Source organism: Cervus canadensis, chromosome 9 (assembly GCF_019320065.1).
Source record: "Cervus canadensis isolate Bull #8, Minnesota chromosome 9, ASM1932006v1, whole genome shotgun sequence".
In the NCBI taxonomy this organism is placed as follows: Eukaryota; Metazoa; Chordata; class Mammalia; order Artiodactyla; family Cervidae; genus Cervus; species Cervus canadensis.
Window position 1 is genome coordinate 36,772,089 of NC_057394.1, and position 23,093 is coordinate 36,795,181.

The 23,093-nt window shown below is 41.5% G+C and overlaps 1 protein-coding gene across 1 annotated transcript in view; it reads left to right on the plus strand.

The window, feature by feature from the left end:
- The window catches only part of TBC1D4 (TBC1 domain family member 4), a 198,127-nt gene extending 193,001 nt beyond the window's left edge, over positions 1-5,126 (plus strand). Inside the window, exon 21 of the mRNA XM_043477785.1 lies at positions 2,647-5,126. Coding sequence (XP_043333720.1) covers positions 2,647-2,880 — 234 coding nt within the window. The 3' untranslated portion in view covers positions 2,881-5,126. The remainder of the gene's footprint in view (positions 1-2,646) is intronic.
- Positions 5,127-23,093: the final 17,967 nt, after the last annotated feature.

Here is a 23,093-nt window from a genome sequence, read left to right on the forward strand (position 1 = left end):
CATTGACATGAATCAGTCATGGATTTACATGTGTTCCCCATCCCGATCCCCCCTCCCCACTCCCTCCCCATCCCATCCCTCTGGGTCTTCCCAGTGCACCAGCCCTGAGCACTTGTCTCATGCATCCAACCTGGGCTGGTGATCTGTTTCACCCTTGATAGTATACTTGTTTCAATGCTATTCTCTCAGAACATCCCACCCTCGCCTTCTCCCACAGAGTCCCAAATTCTGTTCTGTACATCTGTGTCTCTTTTTCTGTTTTGCATATAGGGTTATCATTACCATCTTTTAAAATTCCATATATATGCGTTAGTATACTGTATTGGTGTTTATCTTTCTGGCTTACTTCACTCTGTATAATGGGCTCCAGTTTCATCCATCTCATTAGAACTGATTCAAATGTATTCTTTTTAACGGCTGAGTAATATTCCATGGTGTATATGTACCACAGCTTCCTTATCCATTCATCTGCTGATGGGCATCTAGGTTGCTTCCATGTCCTGGCTATTATAAACAGTGCTGCGATGAACACTGGGGTGCACGTGTCTCTTTCAGATCTGGTTTCCTCGGTGTGTATGCCCAGGAGTGGGATTGCTGGGTCATATGGCAGCTCTATTTCCAGTTTTTTAAGGAATCTCCACACTGTTCTCCATAGCGGCTGTACTAGTTTGCATTCCCACCAACAGTGTAAGAGGGTTCCCTTTTCTCCACACCCTCTCCAGCATTTATTGCTTGTAGACTTTTGGATAGCAGCCATCCTGACTGGCGTGTAATGGTACCTCGTTGTGGTTTTGATTTGCATTTCTCTGATAATGAGTGATGTTGAGCATAAAGATCATTTTTTAAACCAGATTTGCAAATAAATTCATCCATACCATTTTTCTACATTCCACGTATAAGCGATATTATGTGATACTTGTTTTTCCAAATGGCTTGTACCAAGCCACTGGGTACTTAATTTCTAACTCAAAATCTCTCTGCCCACACTCCCTACCCCCTACCCCTCTGCTCCCTTGAAGCTTTACTGACTTTCGAACTGACTTCGCTCTGTATGACAGTCTCGAGGTCCATCCACATCTCTGCAAATGGTACTGTTTAGTTCCTTTTTATGGCATTGTATACAGGTGCCACATCTTTATCCATTGCTCCGCTGATGGACATCTAGGTTGCTTCCATGTTCAGGCTATTGTGAATAGTGCTGCAATGAACATTGGGGTGTATGTATCTTTTTGAATTATGGTTTTCACTGGATATATGCCCAGGAGTAGGATTGATGGATCATATGGAGGCTCTATTTTTCAGTGTTTTAAGGAAACTCTGTACTTTTTTCCATAGTGCCTGTACAAATTTACATTCCCACCAGCAGTGTGGGAGGGTTCCATTTTCTCCACATCCTCTCCAGCATTTACTTACCAAATTATATCTTTGTTTCAGGTGTTAATTATATGAAAGTGAAAGTTGCTCAGTTGTGTCTAACTCTGCGACCCCATGGACTGTAGCTGCCAGGCTCCTCTGTCCATGGAATTCTCTAGGCAAGAGTACTGCAATGGGTAGCCTGTCCCTTCTCCAGGGGATCTTCCAGACCCGGGAATTGAACCGGAGTCTCCTGCATTGCAGGCGGATTCTTTAACCAGCTGAGCTGCCAGGGAAGCCCTCCAGCATTTATCGTTTGTAGATATTGTGTGTGTGTGATGGATACCAAGGTGGAGGAGGGGGAGGGGGATGAACTGGGAGATTGGGATTGACATGTATACACTTGGGGTACTGTGTACAAAACAGATAACTAATGAGAACCTACTATATAGCACAGGGAACTCCACTCAGTGCTCTGTGGAGACCCAAAAGGGAAGGAAATCTAAAAAAGAGGGGATATATGTATACGTATCACTGATTCACTTTACAGCAGAAACTAACATAACATTGTAATGCAACTATACTCCAATAAACATTTTTTAAAGAGACAACAGTGTCTATTTTCAGAAAGAAAAATAAACAGGCTATTGTCCTTCATTACTAGGATGTTTCAGTGATGATTAGTTGAACATTTCTTTATTTAGGGAAAGTGGGTTTGCACCTGCTTTATGTTATAATGATTTTTATTAATGGTTACAGATTTTTTCATTCACAGTCCAATGTTGTCATCACCTCTGGGTTCCCAAGTTATGTGGGCACATTCAACATGTGTGAAAACGGATAAGATCCCATTAATGTGTTGAGCAAACCCTGTATTTCCACTCAGAGGGCAAAAAAAAAAACAACAAACACCTCTTTTAATACCTTAGGGCAGTGTCGGGAATCTCCTGTTTTTCCCTGTCAGATCCCAGTCTCTTGAGGAGAAGACCTGTGTGTGGAGTGAGGGATGATGGTTTAATATTGCATTTTTGGTGTATTCAGTGAAATGAGATGTATTTTGTTAGAACTCTAGTTATATTTTTGAGAACTATAAAAAATCGCCATGTCATGGATGGTTTCAGAGCATTTGCTTCCTATGCTATTGTACTAAGTAATATGATATGATTAGCTAATATATGTAAGTTCTTTTTTTTTTTTTTATGTATGTAAGCTCTGACTGCTGCTGTGATGATGAACCAAAACCTTCAGATTTTTGATTTGGCGGATTTTGTGTTTTTGTTTTGGCCCAAACAGATAGCTCATGCTAAAATTCAGACCTTGGAGTCCAACCTGGAAAATCTGTTAACTAGAGAGACCAAAATGAAGTCTTTGATCCGGACCCTGGAACAGGAGAAGACGGCTTATCAGAAGGCAGTGGATCAGATCTGGAAGCTGCTGCCTGCAGATATTCTAGCTAACTGTGAACCACTGCTGAGAGACTTAAACTGCAACCCTAACAACAAAGCCAAGACAGGAAACAAGCCATAACGGAAGACTTGCCACCCCAGCAGGATGTGACCATTCAAGGACGCTACAGTCTGGAGGACTCTGCATGCTGCTGGCCCAGCGCTGGGCACCAGAGCTGACAATCACTGAATTGGTTGTGAGCCCATGACAGAGCCAGTGGCCCTTGCTCTCCTCAGAGCATGCCAGTTCTAAACCACTGTACATATGTAGACTGTTTTTTGCTGTCCTTGTTGACTATGTACACATATATAAAAATGGACATAAAGAGTTCATGCTTTCAGATAAAAGTAGATGCATATTTAGAGCAATTTTTTAAAAAAAGAAATCAAAACTTCATGAAATCCACACCAAAGGGAAGTTAAAGTGAAGTTCCCCTTGGACTCATGTGAAATCAGCTTGTCTTTGTAGTGAAACAAAGCTAGAACATCTTTGTATATTAAAATATACTTGAAAAAAATGAATGTATTTTTTTCTCCAAAGAATGGCATGTTTCACTCAGTGGTAGAAAGGTGGAAACATTTGTGTAACTTTATGTGCATCTGTCTTAAAATCTCCTGACATTATATATATATGAGGAAAATGACTGATTGCCAGTAAAGCTCCTCTGAGTTTTTCAGGAAAGTAGGGGCCTTCCCCTGCTGCCTGCTTTGTGCCAATGAGCATGTCGCATCTACATGCATTTTGAGTCTGGTCAGGCATTACTTCAGTTGTGTGTAAGGAGGAACCAAGACGGTGGCTGAGTCTGCCCATCCAGCTCAAGGTGAAAGAGAACATTACTAATTTTCTAGTAAATTAGACCAGCGTTTTGTTAAACTAAATGTATCAGTCCTTAAAAATTAATTTAGGACCTAAATTGTCTAGCTCTGGAGTAGGAAATGGCAACCCACTCCAGTATTCTTGCCTGGAAAATCCCATGGACTGAGGAGCCTGGCAGACTACAGTCCATGGGGTCACAAAGAGTTGGACACGGCTGAGTGACTGAGCATACATAAATTGTCTAGATTAACTTTCTACCTTTTTATTGAAATTTCTCCTGAATGAACTACTTGGTGCCATAGTTAGTGACAAGGATTTGCCACTTCCCACTAAAATGTGGGAGCTCTTGTCTTAGCTCTCTCTAGCTTAAATGGAGGGTAAGGAAATGCAATTATGATTGGTTTTCTAAGATGAGATACTGTGTTGAGATACTTTTTTTTTTGTCAATTGACAGGTCTGATAAGGTTGTAATCATTCTCCCCTTCCACGTGAGAGTTTGAGAACTTGTGGAATGTTTAAAACAAACTTGAAATCCATGGGAAGGGAAGGAGAAAGCCTTTCTACAACCTACAATTCTGCATTTGGACTCTTGACTTTCTCAGTCTACAGAGAGATTATTAGAAGACATTCATGCATGCTGGGTGAATGGAAGGAAAGCAGTTTTTAACTTACACATGGAATTTCTCCATTTCAGAGATGATTCTATGACAGTGCCTCGGAAAGTAGATGCAGCAATTTTGCCTTTCCAAACAATATTTTTCATCACTACTTTTGCAGTACTTGTTTTGTCACAGATGGATTATCTGGGATAATTTTCTTCAAAGGGAGTTTGTTATACACAAGCTACAATGTATTACAGAGTAGAAAAGTAAAGCTCTAAAGGTTTCAGAAACATTTCATGAGTGGATAAGCATCTGAACACCCCCTCCCACCCCCCAACCGCCCAGTCACTTGTGGAATGTAGTGCTCAGTGTACTGTAGTTAATGTAATGTTACAATCAGCACACCCTCTCATCCAGGCAGTTTCTCAGAAGACAATGAAGTCTTACTAGTAAAGTTAATGTAATTTCTAGATTCTAGAAAATGCGGACCTAATCAGTTGGGGCCACCAACTGTTTTGTTGCTTGGATTTCCCTCAAATTTCTCTATTTGTAGGAGAGGTATTTTTTCTTATGAGGAATATGATAAATATCATCTGGTTACTGTCTGGTGATGAAAATTACCTGGTGTGTATGATACATAGGTGGTAGCCGGGGAACCTTCAAGTTGGGAAAAGAAACTTTTTCTTTCAGTTGTTCGGTTTAAATTTTATTCTGGATCTTCATAGTCAATGTTATCAGTTGCATTATGGTGTTCAGGACTCGCCTTGGATACAATATTTCTTTTGAAAATGAATTTTCTTTTTATTTTGTGATCTTTTAAATGCACCGACTGTGCTTCATGCATTGTTACATCTTCATTTGGTTAATGTAATGTCTAGTTCATTTCCAATAAATACATTGCTGCCTGTTTCCTTGGCTTATTGGTTTTACCTTTGTAATAAGAGAGAAGACCTTGGTTAGAGTCCTTTACAAAATCTGCATGGGTTGGATTGTTGCTACTTAAAATTTGTTCACTGATAATTTTTTGAATTGGAGACAACAAAGATAATTTTTAGAAACATTTATGAAAGTACATTCAGTTCAGTTCAGTTGCTTAGTTGTGTCCGACTCTTTGGGATCCCATGGACTGCCCCACACCTGTCCATCACCAACTCCCGGAGCTTGCTCAAACTCATGTCCATCAAGTAGGTGATGCCATCCAGCCATCTCATCCTCTGTCGTCCCCTTCTCCTCTTTCCTTCAGTCTTTCCCAGCATCAGGGTCTTTTCCAATGAGTCAGTTCTTTGCATCAGGTGGCCAAAGTATTGGAGTTTCAGCTTCAGCATCAGTCCTTCCAATGAATATTCAGGACTGATTTTTTTTAGAATTGACTGGTTGGATCTCCTTGCAGTCCAAGGGACTCAAGAGTCTTCTCCAACACCACAGTTCAAAAACATCAATTCTTTGGTGCTTATCTTTCTTTATAGTCCAACTGTCACATCCATACGTGACTACTGGAAAAACCATAGCTTTGACTAGACGGACCTTTGTTGGCAAAGTAATGTCTCTGCTTTTTAGTATGCTGTCTAGGTTGGTCATAGCTTTTCTTCCAAGGAGCAAGCGTCTTTTAATTTCATGGCTCCAATGAAAGTACATTGTCCGTTATTAATTTTCAGCTGCTTTCCCAAAGGAACCTTTTGCTGATAGGTATAAAAAGACAAAAGATAACCATACAGACAGATCTGCATTTACCTCTTTTGTTTTCTGTTTACCCACATAGATAGCAAGTGAGAGAAAGAGAATAAGAAAATACAAAATTAAAATTGAGTTAACTCCTCAATAAAAAGATTAAGGGCATTTATTGATAGATATGATATGAATGTGTTTACATAAAATAGGTATCATCAGAATATTTTCAAGTGTGTTTGTAATTCAATAAATGGATACTGTATCTTCTTGCTAACTTTAGGACTAAAACTTTGAAATATTTTGCACTACATGTAATTAAGCATTTTGAGGAGTCAGTGTAGGTGTAAGTATTAATAAAACGGTCTCTTAATATCCAGATTAATTTACCCATTCTATCAGTATGTCACCATTTTACTCTGCTAGATTATACAAAGGAAATCTGCCATCTGAATTATTTAGTACTCTACCATGATGTATCACTCTTATTTGCTGTGATATGTTAAGAAAAACACCAGATTTAAGGTGGGGGTGGAGTCTTGGCTCTACCCCTTTTATTTTTTCATTCAACAAATAGTTTTTGTAAGCCAAGCTAGATGCTGAGTATTCAGAGGTGGAGAAGATACAGTCCTTGACCTCCACGAGCTTGTGGTGTAGTTGCAAGGAGTTGATTAGAAAACAAGAGAATTTACACTATAACAGGTAAGCTGGGTAATCCAGACCAGACTCACTACACGCAAGCTGCCAGGAGTGGCTCACAGCGCTTTGGAGTGGGTGGCAAGTCCTCAAAGGAGGTGATGCCTTCCCTGAGCCTGGAAGAGCCAGCAGAAGTGGAGTGGGCTCTGTTGAACAATAGATGAATGAGAAAGGATGGCATATTTCTGAGATCACAACTCATTCCTTAATCCCAAAGTACGGTTAGTGTTCCCAAGGTAGGGGGTCGAAGAGGGGCAGGGTGGTGGGAGACAAGTCTCCTGACAAGCAAGGGCTCTCATCATGAAGGTCTAGCTGATATTTTGAAAAGTTTGAACTTCACCTATTGAGAAATGGGAGCTATTAAGGTCAGTAACCTGGCAAGAGACATACTTCGATTTGCTCCAATCCACCTAGTATATTTGGACAGAAGCTGGGGACTGGGAGACTGCAGTTAAGTGAATGCATTCAAAATCTAGGCCAAAAAATAGTAAAAGCCTGGTCTGTGGCAGTGACCTTGGGAAAGCAAGTCAGCCTAGACTTCTCTCCTTGATATAGTTGGTCACTGAAATCTGCTAGCTTTGTCTGCTAAATATTCGTCCATTTCCCCCTGAAATCCCTGAAACCAAGGGTAGTCATCAGACAGATCCGTTATACTGTGCCTGCCTGCTGAGTTGCTTCAGTGGTGTCTGACTCTTTGCGACCCCAAGGACTATAGCCCACCAGGCTCCTTTGTCCATGGGATTCTCCAGGCAAGAATACTGGAGTGGGTTGCTAAGCCCTCCTCCAAGGGATCTTCCCCACCCAGGGATCCAACCGTGTTTCTTATGTCTCCTGCTTTGGGTGGGTTCTTTACCACATGGGAAGCCTGATCCGTTAAACAACTTACTTCATAACAAATTTAACGTGCCTACACTAATCAAAGTAAATTTAATTGTTTTTACAAAAACTTGCATGTCCTCCAAGCGTCAGGTAGCCTAAACAATATGACATTTTTGCAAACTCGTTTTCAGGAACTTCGAATCAGCTGTGTTCAGTTAGAGCTCCAGCTGCTTAGGGCTTGCTGGGATCAATGCTCCTCCAATTGGGCATGTGCGAGTATCAGATGGGTGAGGTTTCAGAGGGCCAAAAACTCCACCCACACAACATGGGTCCCCTGTTAAGCTTGCAGCTTAGCTGCGCCTGAGCAGAATGACAATTACCGCACGTTTTCCTTCTCTCCAATTGGCTTTCCACGTTCCCCACGTCTCAGCTTCATCCCGAGCCCCTCACCTGCGAGGCACATTTGAGGTCTGTTCTGCCATCTCCTCTTTTGGCGGTCTCAGGGACAAGCCCTTTCTCTGGTGCAAACCTCAGCGTTTCAGCTCGCTGTGAATCCAAGAAGAATGTGGTTCATTGACAACAACACCATCGCTCTTGCAGGTAGGTGCCTTGTTCATGTCCTTGCTGGAGTTTAAACTGAGACCAGCCCCCATTTCGAGGGGTTCCAGAGTCACAGATATTGAGCTTCTTGGTGTTTCTTTGATCCATGAGGAACCAGCTTTGCCACAAATCCTACTTAGAGGGCATGGCAAAGGGAGTCATGGCAAAGGTACGGGTTGTTACCACCTACCCGAACTGTGCTCACCTCGGGCAGAGGGACCTTCCTAAAACGTGACTCTCATCAAGTTTATCCTCAGTTTAAAACCCTTCCAAGGCTCCTCCTTCTTCCCAGGATCATCCGGTCTTTGAGGTCACACACTTGGCGTTCCGTGAGTGTCTCCCTGTCACCTGTCCAGCTTGTCCTCTGCTCTAGTCAAATGGCTAAGCTCCATCTCGTGTCCTGAACCAGCCGCCCTTTAGCTTTGCACTGGCCACTTCTTATCCTGGGCGGTCCAGACATGGACCTGTACTCTGTCCGGCTCACTCCTTCAGGACATGTTTCCGTCTGTACTGTATTGTGGGAGGAACTGAACTCACTGTAGCCCAGGGTGTAAGGCCATTGGTTACCCTGAGGGTCCTGCTGACCTTCACGTAGGACTCAGTGCCCCCAGAGGGGATTATGTATGTATATTTTTTAAAAGTTAGCATCATTACTCTGTTATTAAAAAAAAAAAAAACACATGTTAATGGATTTTAGGTCCATTGAGAGGTAGGCTTAATATTACTTAGCATTTGTGTTCCTTGGTGGTGTAGTATGGGTCACGTATTTTGCTAGATGTTGGAACCTCAAAAATGTCTCTCTCCTAGCTTCTTTGAGTAATTTCTTACCTGACAAATTCACAGTTCCTATGGGAAAAAAAATCAGAATATATGGAGTGATTTTCATTAAGTTGTAAGGGGACTCTGGTGCTTTACATTTATCATAAATATATGCTAAATGGTATGTGCTATAAATAATTTAGGTCTTATGCAGTGTATTAGACTCTACCTTAAACTTATTTCAATACATATAGCTATAATAGGACTCTCAAATTGCCTAATTCAGGAACATTATTTACCAGACTGTGATATGGACAGTGGTCCCTGGAGCTGTGTAATATAGCAGTTGATAAAGGATATTGCATATTAAATACTTACACATTTATGTATTATACTGAGAACTGAGATCATATACCCTACACAGCTTATGGGCTACATGAACATGATTTTACTATTGTGTTGTTTTCATTGGCATAATTTTACTATTCTGGGAGACTCTTATTCAGGCAAATTAATTTATTTTTCGTTACAGGAACTTCCCAAAAGACCCTCCAGTGTTTCAATAGAAAATTTATACCCCGAAACACTTTGAATTTCTCGCTTCAGAATTCTCACCTTGCTTTTTCACCAGTCTTAAACTATCATATCCCGATCTTTATCAGTCTTAATCAAGTTCTACATTGAAATACTTCTGAAACTAAACTTGGCTTCTGAGATACAAACAAAGCTCTATAGAGCTGATGTTCTCCCTTACTGTGATGATAAGCTCAGCTCTATTTAACAACAGGTTATGTTGGTGAGAGTTGGGAGCTGCTGGGCATTCAGTAATATTATCTGTTCTATACGCATTTACTCCATAACACACACACTTTTATTTTCTCTCTATCCTTTTGTGTTGTATCTCATGCTTCATTTCTATTTTTTACTCTGGTCCCCCTTTCCCTAAGCTGTGTTTTGTCTCAGATTTCCTGGTAATTCCCATCAACATTTCATACCATAATTGGTGGCTTCTGAGAATAGAACTTAAGTGTTGACCTTCAGTACCAATAGTATAAAACAGAGGAAAAAGTTTGCTTTGAACTAAATATTTGGTTTACTACCATGGGTAAAATCTATAAATGCCAATACCTGGGCTTTCCAAGGAAATATCCCCTGAAACCTCATATAAGGAAACATGAGATCTTTTAAAGTGAAATCAACAGTTTTTGCTCTCATCTGTAAGGTTACTTTAGACTGAATAGCACTTGAGTCTGAAAGCTTCAACTGTGATCTAACTGAATATAATTTATGGAGCTTAAGAATATAATTTATGGGCTTTCCTGGTGGTTCAGACGGTAAAGAATCCACCTGCAATGCAGGAGACCTGAGTTCGATCCCTGGGTTGGGAAGATCCCCTGGAGGAGGGCATGGCAACCCACTCCAGTATTCTTGTCTGGAGAATCCCATGGACAGAGTAGCCTGGAGGGCTACAGTCTTTGGGCTCGCAGAGTCGGATGTGACTGAGTGACTAAGAACACACATACATAGAGCTAAAGAATGATAGGGTTAATCAGAAGAGGACTAATTAGTCTTGGAAAGACAGAAGAAAGAAAACCAGGCAGGTTTAGGCAGTCCAGAGGAGAGACCCTTAGCCAAGACCCCTGGCAAAGCTGTCCTCGCTGTTAAAATGGACACAGCAAGTCCTGACCTCCAGAATCCTAGTGTTCTGGCCGGCTCTCACAAGTCTGTTCCCAACGTGAGAATGATGTGTCTGTGTTGGACAGAGGCCCCCAGTGTACAGTTCATTATACTCCCCTTGTGTGAATGTGTGTCCTGAGAGCAGTCTTTCATTTATGATTTAGCGATTCACTGTGTTATAGAAGCCAGTCTAGTTACACAAGCACGGATACTGGAGCCCCTGCCAGAATCTGTTTTTCTATGTAAGTTAAAAACAGGAATTCTGAATTTTTAAAATTATACACATAAAATTTAGCATCAATAATTTTTAAGTGTATAGTTCAGTGGCATGAAGTATTCACCTCCTGCCACCATCCCCACCATCCATCCATCTTTTCATCTTGCAAATCCAAAACTCTGTACCTTTGAAATGGTAATTTTGCCTCCCTCCTCCCAGTCACTGGCAACCATTGTACTTCCAGACTGTAGGATTTCAACTACTCTAGTACCTCACTTCAGTGGATTCAGTGTATTTTTGCTTGTTTCTTTGTTACTGGCTTATTTTAGTCAGCATAATGTCTCCAAGGATCTTTCATATGTAGTATACATCAGAATCGCCTTCCTTTCTAAGGCTAATATTGCATTGTATGCATGCACCACATTTTGTTTACCCATTTACCTGTCAGTGTATTGCAACCTGGGTTGCTTCTACCTTTGGCTATTGTGAGTAATGCTCCTAGGAACATGGGCGTATAAATCTCTCTTCCGGCTTCTGATTTTGAACATCAGTCTCAGGACTGAATTTTTGGAAGTCCACCCATGAGAGGTGAATCTGTGGTTTGTGTGCTAATGAAATCAATTGCTGAACCTCAGGGCCCTGAAATAGAGCAAACTCATTAAGGTAAGTGACATGTTTTAACCATTAAATTTTTTTTATATTGGAGTATTATTGTTTTACAATGTTGTTAGTTACTGCTGCACAATGAAGTGAATCAGCTGTATGCATACATATATCTCATCCCTCTTGGACACTCTTCCCAACCCCCCATCCCACCCCACCTCCATCCCACCTGTCTAGGTCATCAGAGAACACCAAGCCGAGCTCCCTGTGGTATACAGCAGGTTCATACTAGCTATTAGTTTTATGCACGGTAGTATATATATCTACAAACTATGTATATATCTAAAAACTAAGATCATGGCATCTGGTCCCATCACTTCATGGCAAGTAGATGGGGAAACAATGGAAACAGTGACAGACTTTATTTTCTTGGGCTCCGAAATCATTGTAGATGGTGACTGCAGCTGTGAAATTAAAAGATGCTTGCTCCTTGAAAGAAGACATATAACCAACCTAGACAGCATATTAAAAAGCAGAGACATTACTTTGCCAACAAAGGTCCATCTTGTCAAAGCTAAGGTTTTCCCAGTAGTCATATATGGATGTGAGAGTTGGACTATAAAGAAAGCTGAGTGCTGAAGAATTGATGCTTTTGAATGTGGTGTTGGAGAAGACTCTTGAGAGTCCCTTGGACTGCAAGGAGAACTGAGCTGACTGCCAATCCTAATTTCCCAGTTCATTCCACCCTCCCCTTCCCACCTGTTTTAGATGATTGTTTTCATTATACAAAAAGAACCCTAGAATGTGTAGCTTGGATGTTGAGCAGATTCAGTTCAGTTCAGTTGCTCAGTCGTGTCCGACTCTTTGCAACCCCATGAACCGCAGCACGCCAGGCCTCCCTGTCCATCACCAACTCCTGGAGTCCACCCAAACCCAAGTCCACTGAGTCAGTGATGCCATCCAACCATCTCATCCTCTGTCGTCCCCTTCTCCTCCTGTCTTCAATCTTTCCCAGCATCAGGGTCTTAACAAATGAGTCAGCTCTTTACATCAGGTGGCCAAAGTATTGGAGTTTCAGCTTCAACATCAGTCCTTCCAATGAATACCCAGGACTGATCTCCCCTAGGATGGACTGGTTGGATCTCCTTGCAGTCCAAGGGACTCTCAAGAGTCTTCTCCAACACCACAGTTCAAAAGCATCAATTCTTTGGCGGATTGGTTTTCTTAAAAGTTCTACTGCTTTAAAAAACACAAGGAAAGAGTATTTTTTCTAAGAGATACCCAAATATTGCTAACATTCAAGTTGTCTTTTACAAAGTAAAATTCTTATGTAGTCTTATATTGTTTCCCTTCTCAAACTGAGTTAATTTGTACATTCACAAATGTTATTTTCAGTACAACATGATATTACTCAGAAATAACCATTTCAGTTAAACAGACATCTTACAGTCTAAGTTCAGGAACATCTCAGGGACTTTACAAAATGAAATGTGGGAATTACTTGGGCACATTCAGTTTTCCTTATACATTTATGTTCTGTTTTGTTTGGCCAATAATCGCTCTATCTGAGTCTTCTCTGGCCTCAAATTTATTAGTTTTTCTGTAGTAAATTGGGTACTTATGAGAAGAAATCACCATTACTGTTTAATAAATCTATTAAAGCTATGTAGTTAGAACATTCATTAGTACTTTAATAGCACTTATTTTAAAGTCACTGGGCAAAGCAGGAAGGGATGTACCAGTGACATGAATGGGTTAATATGCTTGGTTTTTCTTCCCATTTCTTCTGAAGCTAAGTTTATTATCAAACATGTATGCCTTTGAATAAACTGTCCTAGATATGAGAAAAGTCAAATGAATACACTGTGTATGCTGTTTCTATGAAAGGATTGCTGACCAGAAGACAAGCACAAATTTGGAAAATATACTTGCTTACAGTTGTATTTTTCTGTTCCTCTGCTCTTTCTAAACCTGGAGGAAGTGGGCAAGACTTATTAAGAGCAGCGTCCTCTGCTTAGAAAGTCCTTGTCACAAGCAAAACACCACTTCCTGAGAGAGGGCACCAATGCTCTGAAGGCTTGTTGGAAGGCATGGCAGCTGTGCCCCGTTTCGTTGTGGGGGGTGCCTTTTCCCGTGTCTGGCACAGTCTGATAGCCCAAGTCCACCTTATGCTTTCAGGTATTTTATTGAGCTGAATTGTCACTGGCCCAAGTGTACGTGTGTCCATGGCAAGTCACATAGAAGAAATGGTTCCCCCAATGCATTTTGGTATCAGTAACCACATGAACTGCTGGTAGCATCTGTGAGATCTAGTCCCTGTATTTCTGTAGCTGGGATCCTTGGACTATCTCAGGATTCCCTGAAATTTATTCCCAGAGAATGTTTATAGCTGCTAAAAGGTAAACAGTTTCTATGGTCAAGTAAGTTTAGGAGACAGGAAATTGAGCAACATTACCCAGAATTCTCTACCACAGGGCTTCCCAGAACCTTAAACCTGCCTTGACTGTTTAGGAGGAGTGTGGACTAGACAAAGAGGATGAATTACCCAATGTCAGGAGCATGGATTTGTCAACATGTAAGCCTGGCTGAGTTCTGGCTCCTCCACTGAGTACTTGTTGACCTGAGGCCAGTGAGCAGACTCACTAGAGCTGAGTTTTCTCGTTTGTAGAAGGGTGGACTTCAACTGGAGCTTAATCAGCTTCCCCAGTGGCTCGGCGGTACAGAATCTGTCTGCAGTGCAGATGTGGTAAGAGTTGTGGGTTTGATCCCTGGGTCAGGAAGATCCCCTAGAGAAGGGACTAGCAACCCACTCCATATTCTTGCCTGGAAAATCCCATTGACAGAGGAGCCTGGAGGATTACAGTCCGTGGGGTCACAAAGAGTTGGACACAATTTAGCAACAAGACAATAACAAACTAGAACTTAATGGTCTGCTCAGTTATGTGATTTCTTTGGTAATTGATTTTCCAAAACTCCAACTAAATTAAGGCACATGGAAAGAGAATTCTAGTTTCGCTATTTACTCTGTCATAATCCATCTTCATCTCGTAGATGGCTTTCTAAAAAAATACTATGAAACTAATGACCCTAGTAAAATTTTTTTTTTTTACTAATATTACAAGTTAAGTAGTTGAAACTGTATGGTTAGCCTTGTTTTTAAAAAAAGATGAATAAGTTATTTTCCCCTCTTTATTCTTGGTGTTGACATATAGGGACTTCATTTTCTCTATAGTCTTGCCTTTTTTCATTGGAATGGTAAAAGTAGAAGAAAGCTACATATTTTCTAGTTTAACCAAGAAAATAAATTTCATTTGAAAATTTTAGTTTATTTTTTAAAAGTCTATAATCTGAACAGATAAATGCTGTATCTTCAAGTGTATTTCTAAAATGCTTAATTCTTAACTGTTGCCCTCATGAATCTATACTCAACTTCTGTCATGTGGATGATCATCATTCTGTGAATGAATAAGCTTGGCAAATAGAAAAAGGCCCATGTGTTTAAGGAAGGCATCCCTGTGTTTTTTCCAAACTCCTAACACTTCTAGTGCCAGATTTGTGGGTTTTCTACAAACTCAGCAATCAATTCTGTGACAACAACTGAGAATCCTATGATTTAATTTCATTCTGACACAATTTACTTGGAGTTAGCATTCGATTCTCCAGCCTAGGGCTGTAGGCCTATAAGTCTCTATCCACTGAACACAACAATGGCAGGTCCCAGTCTGTCACCTGTACTGGGAGATCCCATGAACTGCAGCCTGCTAGACTCCTCTGTCTGTGGGATTTCCCAGGCAAGAATACTGGAGTGGGTTGTCATTTCCTTTTCCAGGGGATCTTCCCGACTCAGCTTCCAACAGGGATCAAACCCAGGCCTTCTGCATTGCAGGCAGATTCTTTACTATCTGAGCCACGAGGAAAGCCCTTAGTTGGTATAGGGGACTATAAAACCCTGAAAATTTTTAATAAAACTTACTTCACTACTACCATCTACAAATTACTATTAGTACATTGATATATTAATATTCCTTTTGTCATCATTTCTGTGCATTATAACATATAGTCATAAACACAATTCTGTACCTGGTATTGTTAATATTATGTACACAGGTCTCTAGAAATCTCTAAAATCTATAAGCTTAATATTTAAATGGATACTAAAATTAACCGAATTTTACTAACATTTTCCATACTTACATAGTTTTATACATTCTTCAGATAGATTCATGTAATTTTAGTCTTTCAACTACCTACTAAGAATGAATTAAAAATAACCAACTGTTTCCTATTTCCTAAAATCTGTGCCTTAGAGATTATATTGTATTTGGGATTTCCTTCATTATTAAGTAAAATAATGCTTAGACTTCACCTCCTTGTAGTATATAGTGAATTAAGCTTATCTGTAGGTTATCTCGGGCTTTCCAGCTGGCACTAGTGGTAAAGAACACACCTGCCAATGCAGGAGATGCAAGAGACATGGGTTTGATCCCTGGGTCAGGAAGCTCCCCTGGAGGAGGGCATGGGAATCCACTCCAGTGTTCTTGCCTTGAGAACCCCATTACAGAGGAGCCTGGAGGGCTATAGTCCACAGGGTCTCAAAGATTCAGACTGAAGTGACTTGGCATGCACACACATAGGTTGTCTAGGTAAAGCAATGTAAATTAAATCTTTTTTTCTTCTTTTTTTTAACAGAATTTCAGTGTTCCATGCATTTTAGATGCGGTTTGGCCCCTAGATCATAAGGCAACATCTGGAAAATAATTTTTAATCTAGTTCATTGTCTCCCTGGAAAGACTAGAGAATTTATGTACTGTGGGTAAAATAATAAAATTTGGTGAATATATACAAGGTCATACTTCTACTGAAACTGTAATAATTTTCCACTTTAGGCAGTATAACCCAAATTTTTGCCAGAGCCCTGTGTAATCCATTCTTACCTTGCTGTAGGTTTCAAATTTCACACTGAAATAATTTCTCAGAAAAAAAAGAAAAAAGACCCAGTTTATAAACCACAGCTCTACTTCTTAAATTCTCTTGACTCTCCTACAGCTGGAATCGTTCACTCTCAGCTGTCTACCCAAAATCTCCCCAACACTCATCCTGAGCGTTCCAGTTCTCTATTTTAGAGATCACACTGGCCTCTCCGCTCCTTTCAGTCTTTCCCTGTCTTCTTCCCTTGCGGCTCAGACGGTAAAGCGTCTGCCTACAATGTGGGAGACCCTGGTTCGATCCCTGAATCTGGAAGATCCTTTGGAGAAGGAAATGGCAACCCACTCCAGTACTCCTGCCTGGAAAATCCCATGGACGGAGGAGCCCGGTAGGCTGCAGTCCATAGGGTTGCAAAGAGTCGGACACGACTGAGCGACTTCACTTCACTTCACTTCATCCGGTAAGCAAGAATCCTTCCCTCCAGAAGCCCAAGGAGAAGGAACAGAAGGATATTTTAGTAAGGTTGGTTCTGTTACATAGTTGTGTGTCTGTGTGTGTGTGTCTGTTATGTGGCTAGTGACTCATGGATAATTGGAGAGATCCTCACTTCATTCAGATTAATGAATGTAATAGGACACCATTCAAAGGGCCAAGGGTCAGCATGCCTGATGTTCTCAGGAATTTTGACACTGTTCTTAACTCTGCCTCTCATTCAGTTGACAGTCAACTAGTTTAGTTGTTCCAGTCAAAAGACAGAAAAGATGTGTTAAAGTAAAGGATTAGGCAGATTTGGTAAAAATTAAGTCTATAGCTAACCATAACACATTCAGTTCAGTTGCTCAGTCATGTCCGACTCTTTGTGACCCCATGGACTGCAGCACGCCAGGCATTCCTGTCTATCACTAACTCCCGGAGTTTACTCAGACTCATGTCCATTGAGTCGGTGATGCCATCCAACCATCTCATCCTCTGTTGTCCCCTTCTCCTCCTGCCCTCAATCTTTCCCAGCAGCAGGGTCTTTTCAAATGAGTCAGCTCTTCGCATCAGATGGACAAAGTTTTGGAGTTTTAGTTTCAACATCAGTCCTTCCAATGAATGCTCAGGACCGATTTCCTTAGAATTGACTGGTTGGATCTCCTTGAGGTCCTAGGGACTCACAGCAGTCTTCTCCAACACCACAGTTCAAAAGCATCAATTCTTTGGTACTCAGCTTTCTTTTTTTTTTTTTTTTCTGAACTGTTTTTTCTTCTTTAACATTTCAGAGTGTTTTTTTTTTTTTTTCCACCCTGTGTCTTCTAGAGCAGTGATCTTCACTTTTTTTTTTTTTTAATTTATTTTTTCAGTGGGTTTTGTCATACATTGACATGAATCAGCAATAGATTTACACGTATTCCCCATCCCGATCCCCCCTCCCACCTCCCTTTCCACCCGATTCCTCTGGGTCTTCCCAGTGCACCAGGCTCGAGCACTTGTCTCATGCATCCCACCTGGGCTGGTGACCTGTTTCACCATAGATAGTATACATCTCAGCTTTCTTTATAGTCCAACTCTCACATCCATACATGACCACTGGAAAAACCATAGCCTTGACTAGACAGACCTTTGTTGGCAAAGTAATGTCTCTACTTTTTCATATGTTGTCTAGGCTGGTCATAACTTTCCTTCCAAGGAGTAAGCGTCTTTTAATTTCATGGCTGCAGCCACCATCTGCAGTGATTTTGGAGACCCCCAAAAGAAAGCCTGACACTGTTTCCACTGTTTCGCCATCTATTTGCCATGAAGTGATGGGATTGGATGACATGATCTTAGTTTTCTGAATGTTGAGCTTTAAGCCAACATTTTCGCTGTCTTCTTTCACTTTCATCAAGAGACTCTTTAGTTCTTCTTCACTTTCTGCCATAAGGCTGGTGTCATCTACATGTCTGAGGTGATTGATATTCTCCCGGAAATATTGATTCCAGCTTGTGCTTCCTCCAGCCCAGCATTTCTCATGATGTGTACTCCTTTTCCTATTTGGAACCAATCTGTTGTTCCATGTCCAGTTCTAACTGTTGCTTTCTGACCTGCATACAAGTTTCTCAAGAGGCAGATCAGGTGGTCTCGTATTCCATCTCTTTCGGAATTTTCCACAGTTTATTGTGATCCACACAGTCAAAGGCTTTGGCATAGTCAATAAAGCAGGGGTAGATGTTTTTCTGGAACTCTCTTGCTTTTTTGATGATCTAGCAAATGTTGTCAATTTGATCTCTGGTTCTGCTGCCTTTTCTATAACCAGCTTGAACATCTGGAAGTTCAAGGTTCACGTATTGCTGAAGCCTGGCTTGGAGAATTTTGAGCAATACTTTACTAGTGTGTGAGGTGAGTGCAACTGTGTGGTAGTTTGAGCATTCTTTGGCATTGCCTTTCTTTGGGATTAGAATGAAAACGGACATTTTCCAGTCCTGTGGCCACTGCTGAGTTTTCCAAATTTGCTGGCATATTGAGTGCAGCACTTTCACAGCATCATCTTTTAGGATTTGAAATAGCTCAACTGGAATTCCATCACCTCCACTAGCTTTGTTCATAGTGGTGTTTCCTAAGGCCCATTTGACTTCACATTCCAGGATGTCTGGTTCTAGGTGAGTGATCACACCATCGTGATTGTCTGGGTCATGAAGATCTTTTTTGTAGAGTTCTTCTGTGTATTCTTGTCACCTCCTCTTAATATCTTCTGCTTCTGTTAGGTCCCTACCATTTATTTTCTTTAATGAAGTGTTTGCATGAAGTGTTCCCTTGGTATCTCTAATTTTCTTGAAGAGATCTCTAGTCGTTCCCATTCTATTGTTTTCTTCTCTTTCTTTACACTGATCACTGAGGGTTTCTCATCTCTCCTTGCTATTCTTTGGAACTCTGCACTCAAATGGATATTATCTTTCCTTTTCTCCTTTGCTTTTCACTTCTCTTCTTTTCACAGCTATTTGTAAGGCCTCCTCAGACAGTCATTTTTATTTTTTGTATTTCTTTTTCTTGGGGATGGTCTTGATCCCAGTCTCCTGTACAATGTCATGAACCTCCATCCATAGTTCATCAGGCACTCTATCAGATCTAGTCCCTTAAATCTATTTCTCACTTCCACTGTATAATTGTAAGGGATTTGATTTAGGTCATAGCTGAATGGTCTAGTGATTTTCCCCACTTTCTTCAATTTCAGTCTTAATTTGGCAATAAGGAGTTCATGATCTGAGCCACAGTCAGCTCCCGGTCTTGTTTCTGCTGACTGTATAGAGCTTCTCCATCTTTGGCTGCAAAGAATACAACCAATCTTATTTCGGTGTTGACCATCTGGTGATGTCCATGTGTAGAGTCTTCTCTTGTGTTGTTGGAAGAGGGTGTTTGCTATGACCAGTGTGTTCTCTTGGCAAAACTCTATTAGCCTTTGCCCTGCTTCATTCTGTACTCCAAGGCCAAATTTGCGTGTTACTGTAGGTGTTTCTTGACTTCCTACTTTTGCATTCCAGTCCCCTATAATGAAAAGGACATCTTTTTTGGGTGTTAATTCTAGAACGTCTTGTAGTTCTTCATGGAACCGTTCAACTTCAGCTTCTTCAGCATTTGCCTTGGAAATGAACAGAGATCATTCTGTCATTTTTGATACCGCATCCAAGTATTTCATTTCGTACTCTTGTTGACTATGATGGCTACTCCATTTCTTCTAAGGGATTCTTGCCCATAGTAGTAGATATAATGGTCATCTGAGTTAAATTCACCCATTCCAGTCCATTTCAATTTGCTGATTTGTAAAATGTCAATGCTCACTCTTGCCATCTCCAGTTTGACCACTTCCAATTTGCCTTGATTCATGGACTTAACATTCCAGGTTCCTATGCAATATTGCTCTTCACAGCATTGGACTTTGATTCCATCACCAGTCACATCCATAACTGGGTATTGTTTTTGCTTTGGCTCCATCTCTTCATTCTTTCTGGAGTTATTTCTCTACCAGTCTCCAGTAGCATATTGGGCACCTACCAACCTGGGGAGTTCATCTTTCAGTGTCCTATCTTTTTGCCTTTTCATACTGTTCATGGGGTTCTCAAGGCAAGAATACTGAAGTGGTTTGCCATTCTCTTCTCCAGTGGACCACATTCTGTCAGACCTCTCCACCATGACCTGTACATCTTGGGTGGCCCTACACAGCTCATAGTTTCACTGAGTTAGACAAGGCTGTGGTCCATGTGATTAGATTGGTTAGTTTTCTGTGATTGTGGTTTTCAGTCTGTCTGCCCTCTGATGGATAAGGATAAGAGGCTTATGCAAGCTTCCTGTTGGGAGAGACTGACAGAGGGGGAAACTGGCTTTTGTTCTGATGTGGGGGGCCATACTCAGTAAATCTTTAATCCAATTTTCTGTTGATGCGTGGAGCTGTGTCCCTCCCTGCTATTTACCTGGGGCCAGACTATGGTGGAGGTAATGAAGATAATGGTGACCTCCTTCAAAAGATCCCAGGCATGGACTGCTACACTCAGTGCCCTCAACCCTGCAGCAGGCCACCGCCGACCCACGCCTCTGCTGGAGACTCCTGGACACTCCTAGGCAAGTCTGGGTCAGTCTTCCATGGTGTCACTGTTCCCTTCTTCTGGGTCCTGGTGCACAAGGTTCTGTTTGTGCCCTCCAAGAAGCTTTTTCCCAGTTCTATCTTAAGTTCTGGCAGATGGGGTTAATGGCGACCTCCTCCAAGAGGGCTTCTGCCATACCCAAGTCTGCTGCACCCAGAGCTGCTGTCCCTGTGGCAGTCCACTGCTGACCCATTCCTCCACAGGAGATGCTCAAACACATTTCTCTCTCAGTCTCTGTGGGGTCCCTGAATCCTGGTGTGCACAAGGTTTGTTTGAGCCCTCTTAGCGTGTCTGGCAGGAATGGGGTTTGATTCTAAACGCAAATTTGCCCTTCCCACCATCTTGCTAGGGCTTCTCCTTTGCCCTTGGATGTGGGGTATTTCCTCACATCCAGTGCCTACCATCTTACTGGGGTTTCTCTGACCTTGGATGTGGGTTATCTCCTCATGGCTGGTCCAGCGAAGCACAGCTGCAGCTCCTGACCTTGAACGTGGAGTATCTCCTCACGACTGCTGCTCCTGACCTTGTACGTGGGGTATGTCCCCTCGGCTGCCCCAGCGCCACGCAGCCACCACTCACCGCTCCAAAGGCATAAAAGTTAGGAATCAGGAAGGTGTTTGTTGTTTGTATCCAAGGAGTCATGTCACCTGCAAATTAGGAAGCTGTGTTTTCTACTCGGGACCCCTTCTTCCCGAATTACCAACTCCCTCACCACCCACTGTGCTGTCTTAAATAATTAATATTCATAGCCACAAGAAGTAAAATCTGTAAATATAGTCTTTTTGTAACCTAGACCACAGAAAGAGAAGAGATTCATGATCTGTAAATGCAGCTTTATTAAAGAGTGAAAGTGAAAATTGCTCAGTCCTGTCAGACTCTACTGGAGTGGGTAGCCTTTCCCTTCTCCAGGGGATCTTCCCAACCCAGGGGTTGAACCCAGGTGTTCTGCATTGCAGGCGGATTCTTTCCCAGCTGAGCCATAAGGGAAGCAGCTTTATTAAATGCAGTTGTGAAATATCTGATGTTTCTAGTTTGTCCTGTCTCTGCAGAGGGCTGTCTCTGCCACTCCTGAAACAGTTGGTCCTTGTAGCAGATGACCACTGAACAACTGGGAGAGAAAAATGAAGGATGCTCTGATCCATGAACAGTTATACTATGAAAAAATACCACAGGAAAATAAGAAAAAAATCATAGTTAAACTCACCTTAGAGCGTCTCCCTGGAATGAAAAGCTTCTGACAGAACAACAGCACATTAGCAAGATTAACTATCACTGTTGATAAGTAACCATATCAATGCACTTCCTATGTATTATCTCATTTAATTTTTGTGATATTTCTATGAGCTAAAGTATAATTTTATCTTTATTTTACAGAAGAAAAAAAAAAATTACACATCTAGTAAGTGATGGAGTTGGGGCTCAAATGCTACATGTTCTGACTGCAGAATTTTCCCTGTCAATTTTTTGACAATCTACTGTAGACCTCCTTGGGTCGGCTCGCAGTCTTCCCAGGTTTATTTATATTACATTATCTTCAAGGCTCAGAAAATCTTGCAGTGTGGGGTTTCTTGTTCAAGTCGAGAATGCTTCTTATAATGGTTTACTGAGGTAATCAATTTGGGAATGAGCCATAGAACAAAGACGGGCTTCCCAGGTGGCATTAGTGGTAAAGTACCCATCTGTCAATGCAGGAGACTTAAGAAATGTGGGTTTGATCCTTGGGTTGAGAAGATCTCTGGAGGAGGGCATAGCAACCCACTCCAATGTTCTTGCCTGGAGAATCCCATGGACAAAGGAGCCTGGTGGGCTGTAGTCCATGGTGTCTCAAAGAGATGGACAGGCTAACTGAATGACTTAGCACTCATGCCTGCTAGGCAGGGATGAACCCACATGGTGCCTTTATAACAAAGGGTATTTAAAGATTGGAGGGTGGGCTCAAGTTGTGGGGGGTGAATAAGGAAAGAAGGGAGAGGTAATTAATTTTTCTGGTCTCTGACCTTAGTGTTCAAAAGTTATGTGAAGAGGACCCTAAAGAAAGCCAGAAAGGGACTGTGAAGTCCTCTTGACTTCTTACTGGATTCCTATGTCTGAACTAACTCATAACCCTTAGGAATTGTTTCTTTCCTTGTAGCTACACAATTAATTAAAGAAATATCCACCTCCGTTCTAATGGATTTCTCTTAAACGTTAAGAAAATTCCTGGGTAGGAACCTGTATCCCCCAAGTGCCATCCCTACTCAAAAGCCCACATGGTGGTCCACTTTGGGGATTTGGGGGGATGGTCAAGAAGAGGAACTATATTCATGTTCTCCAGCTCTG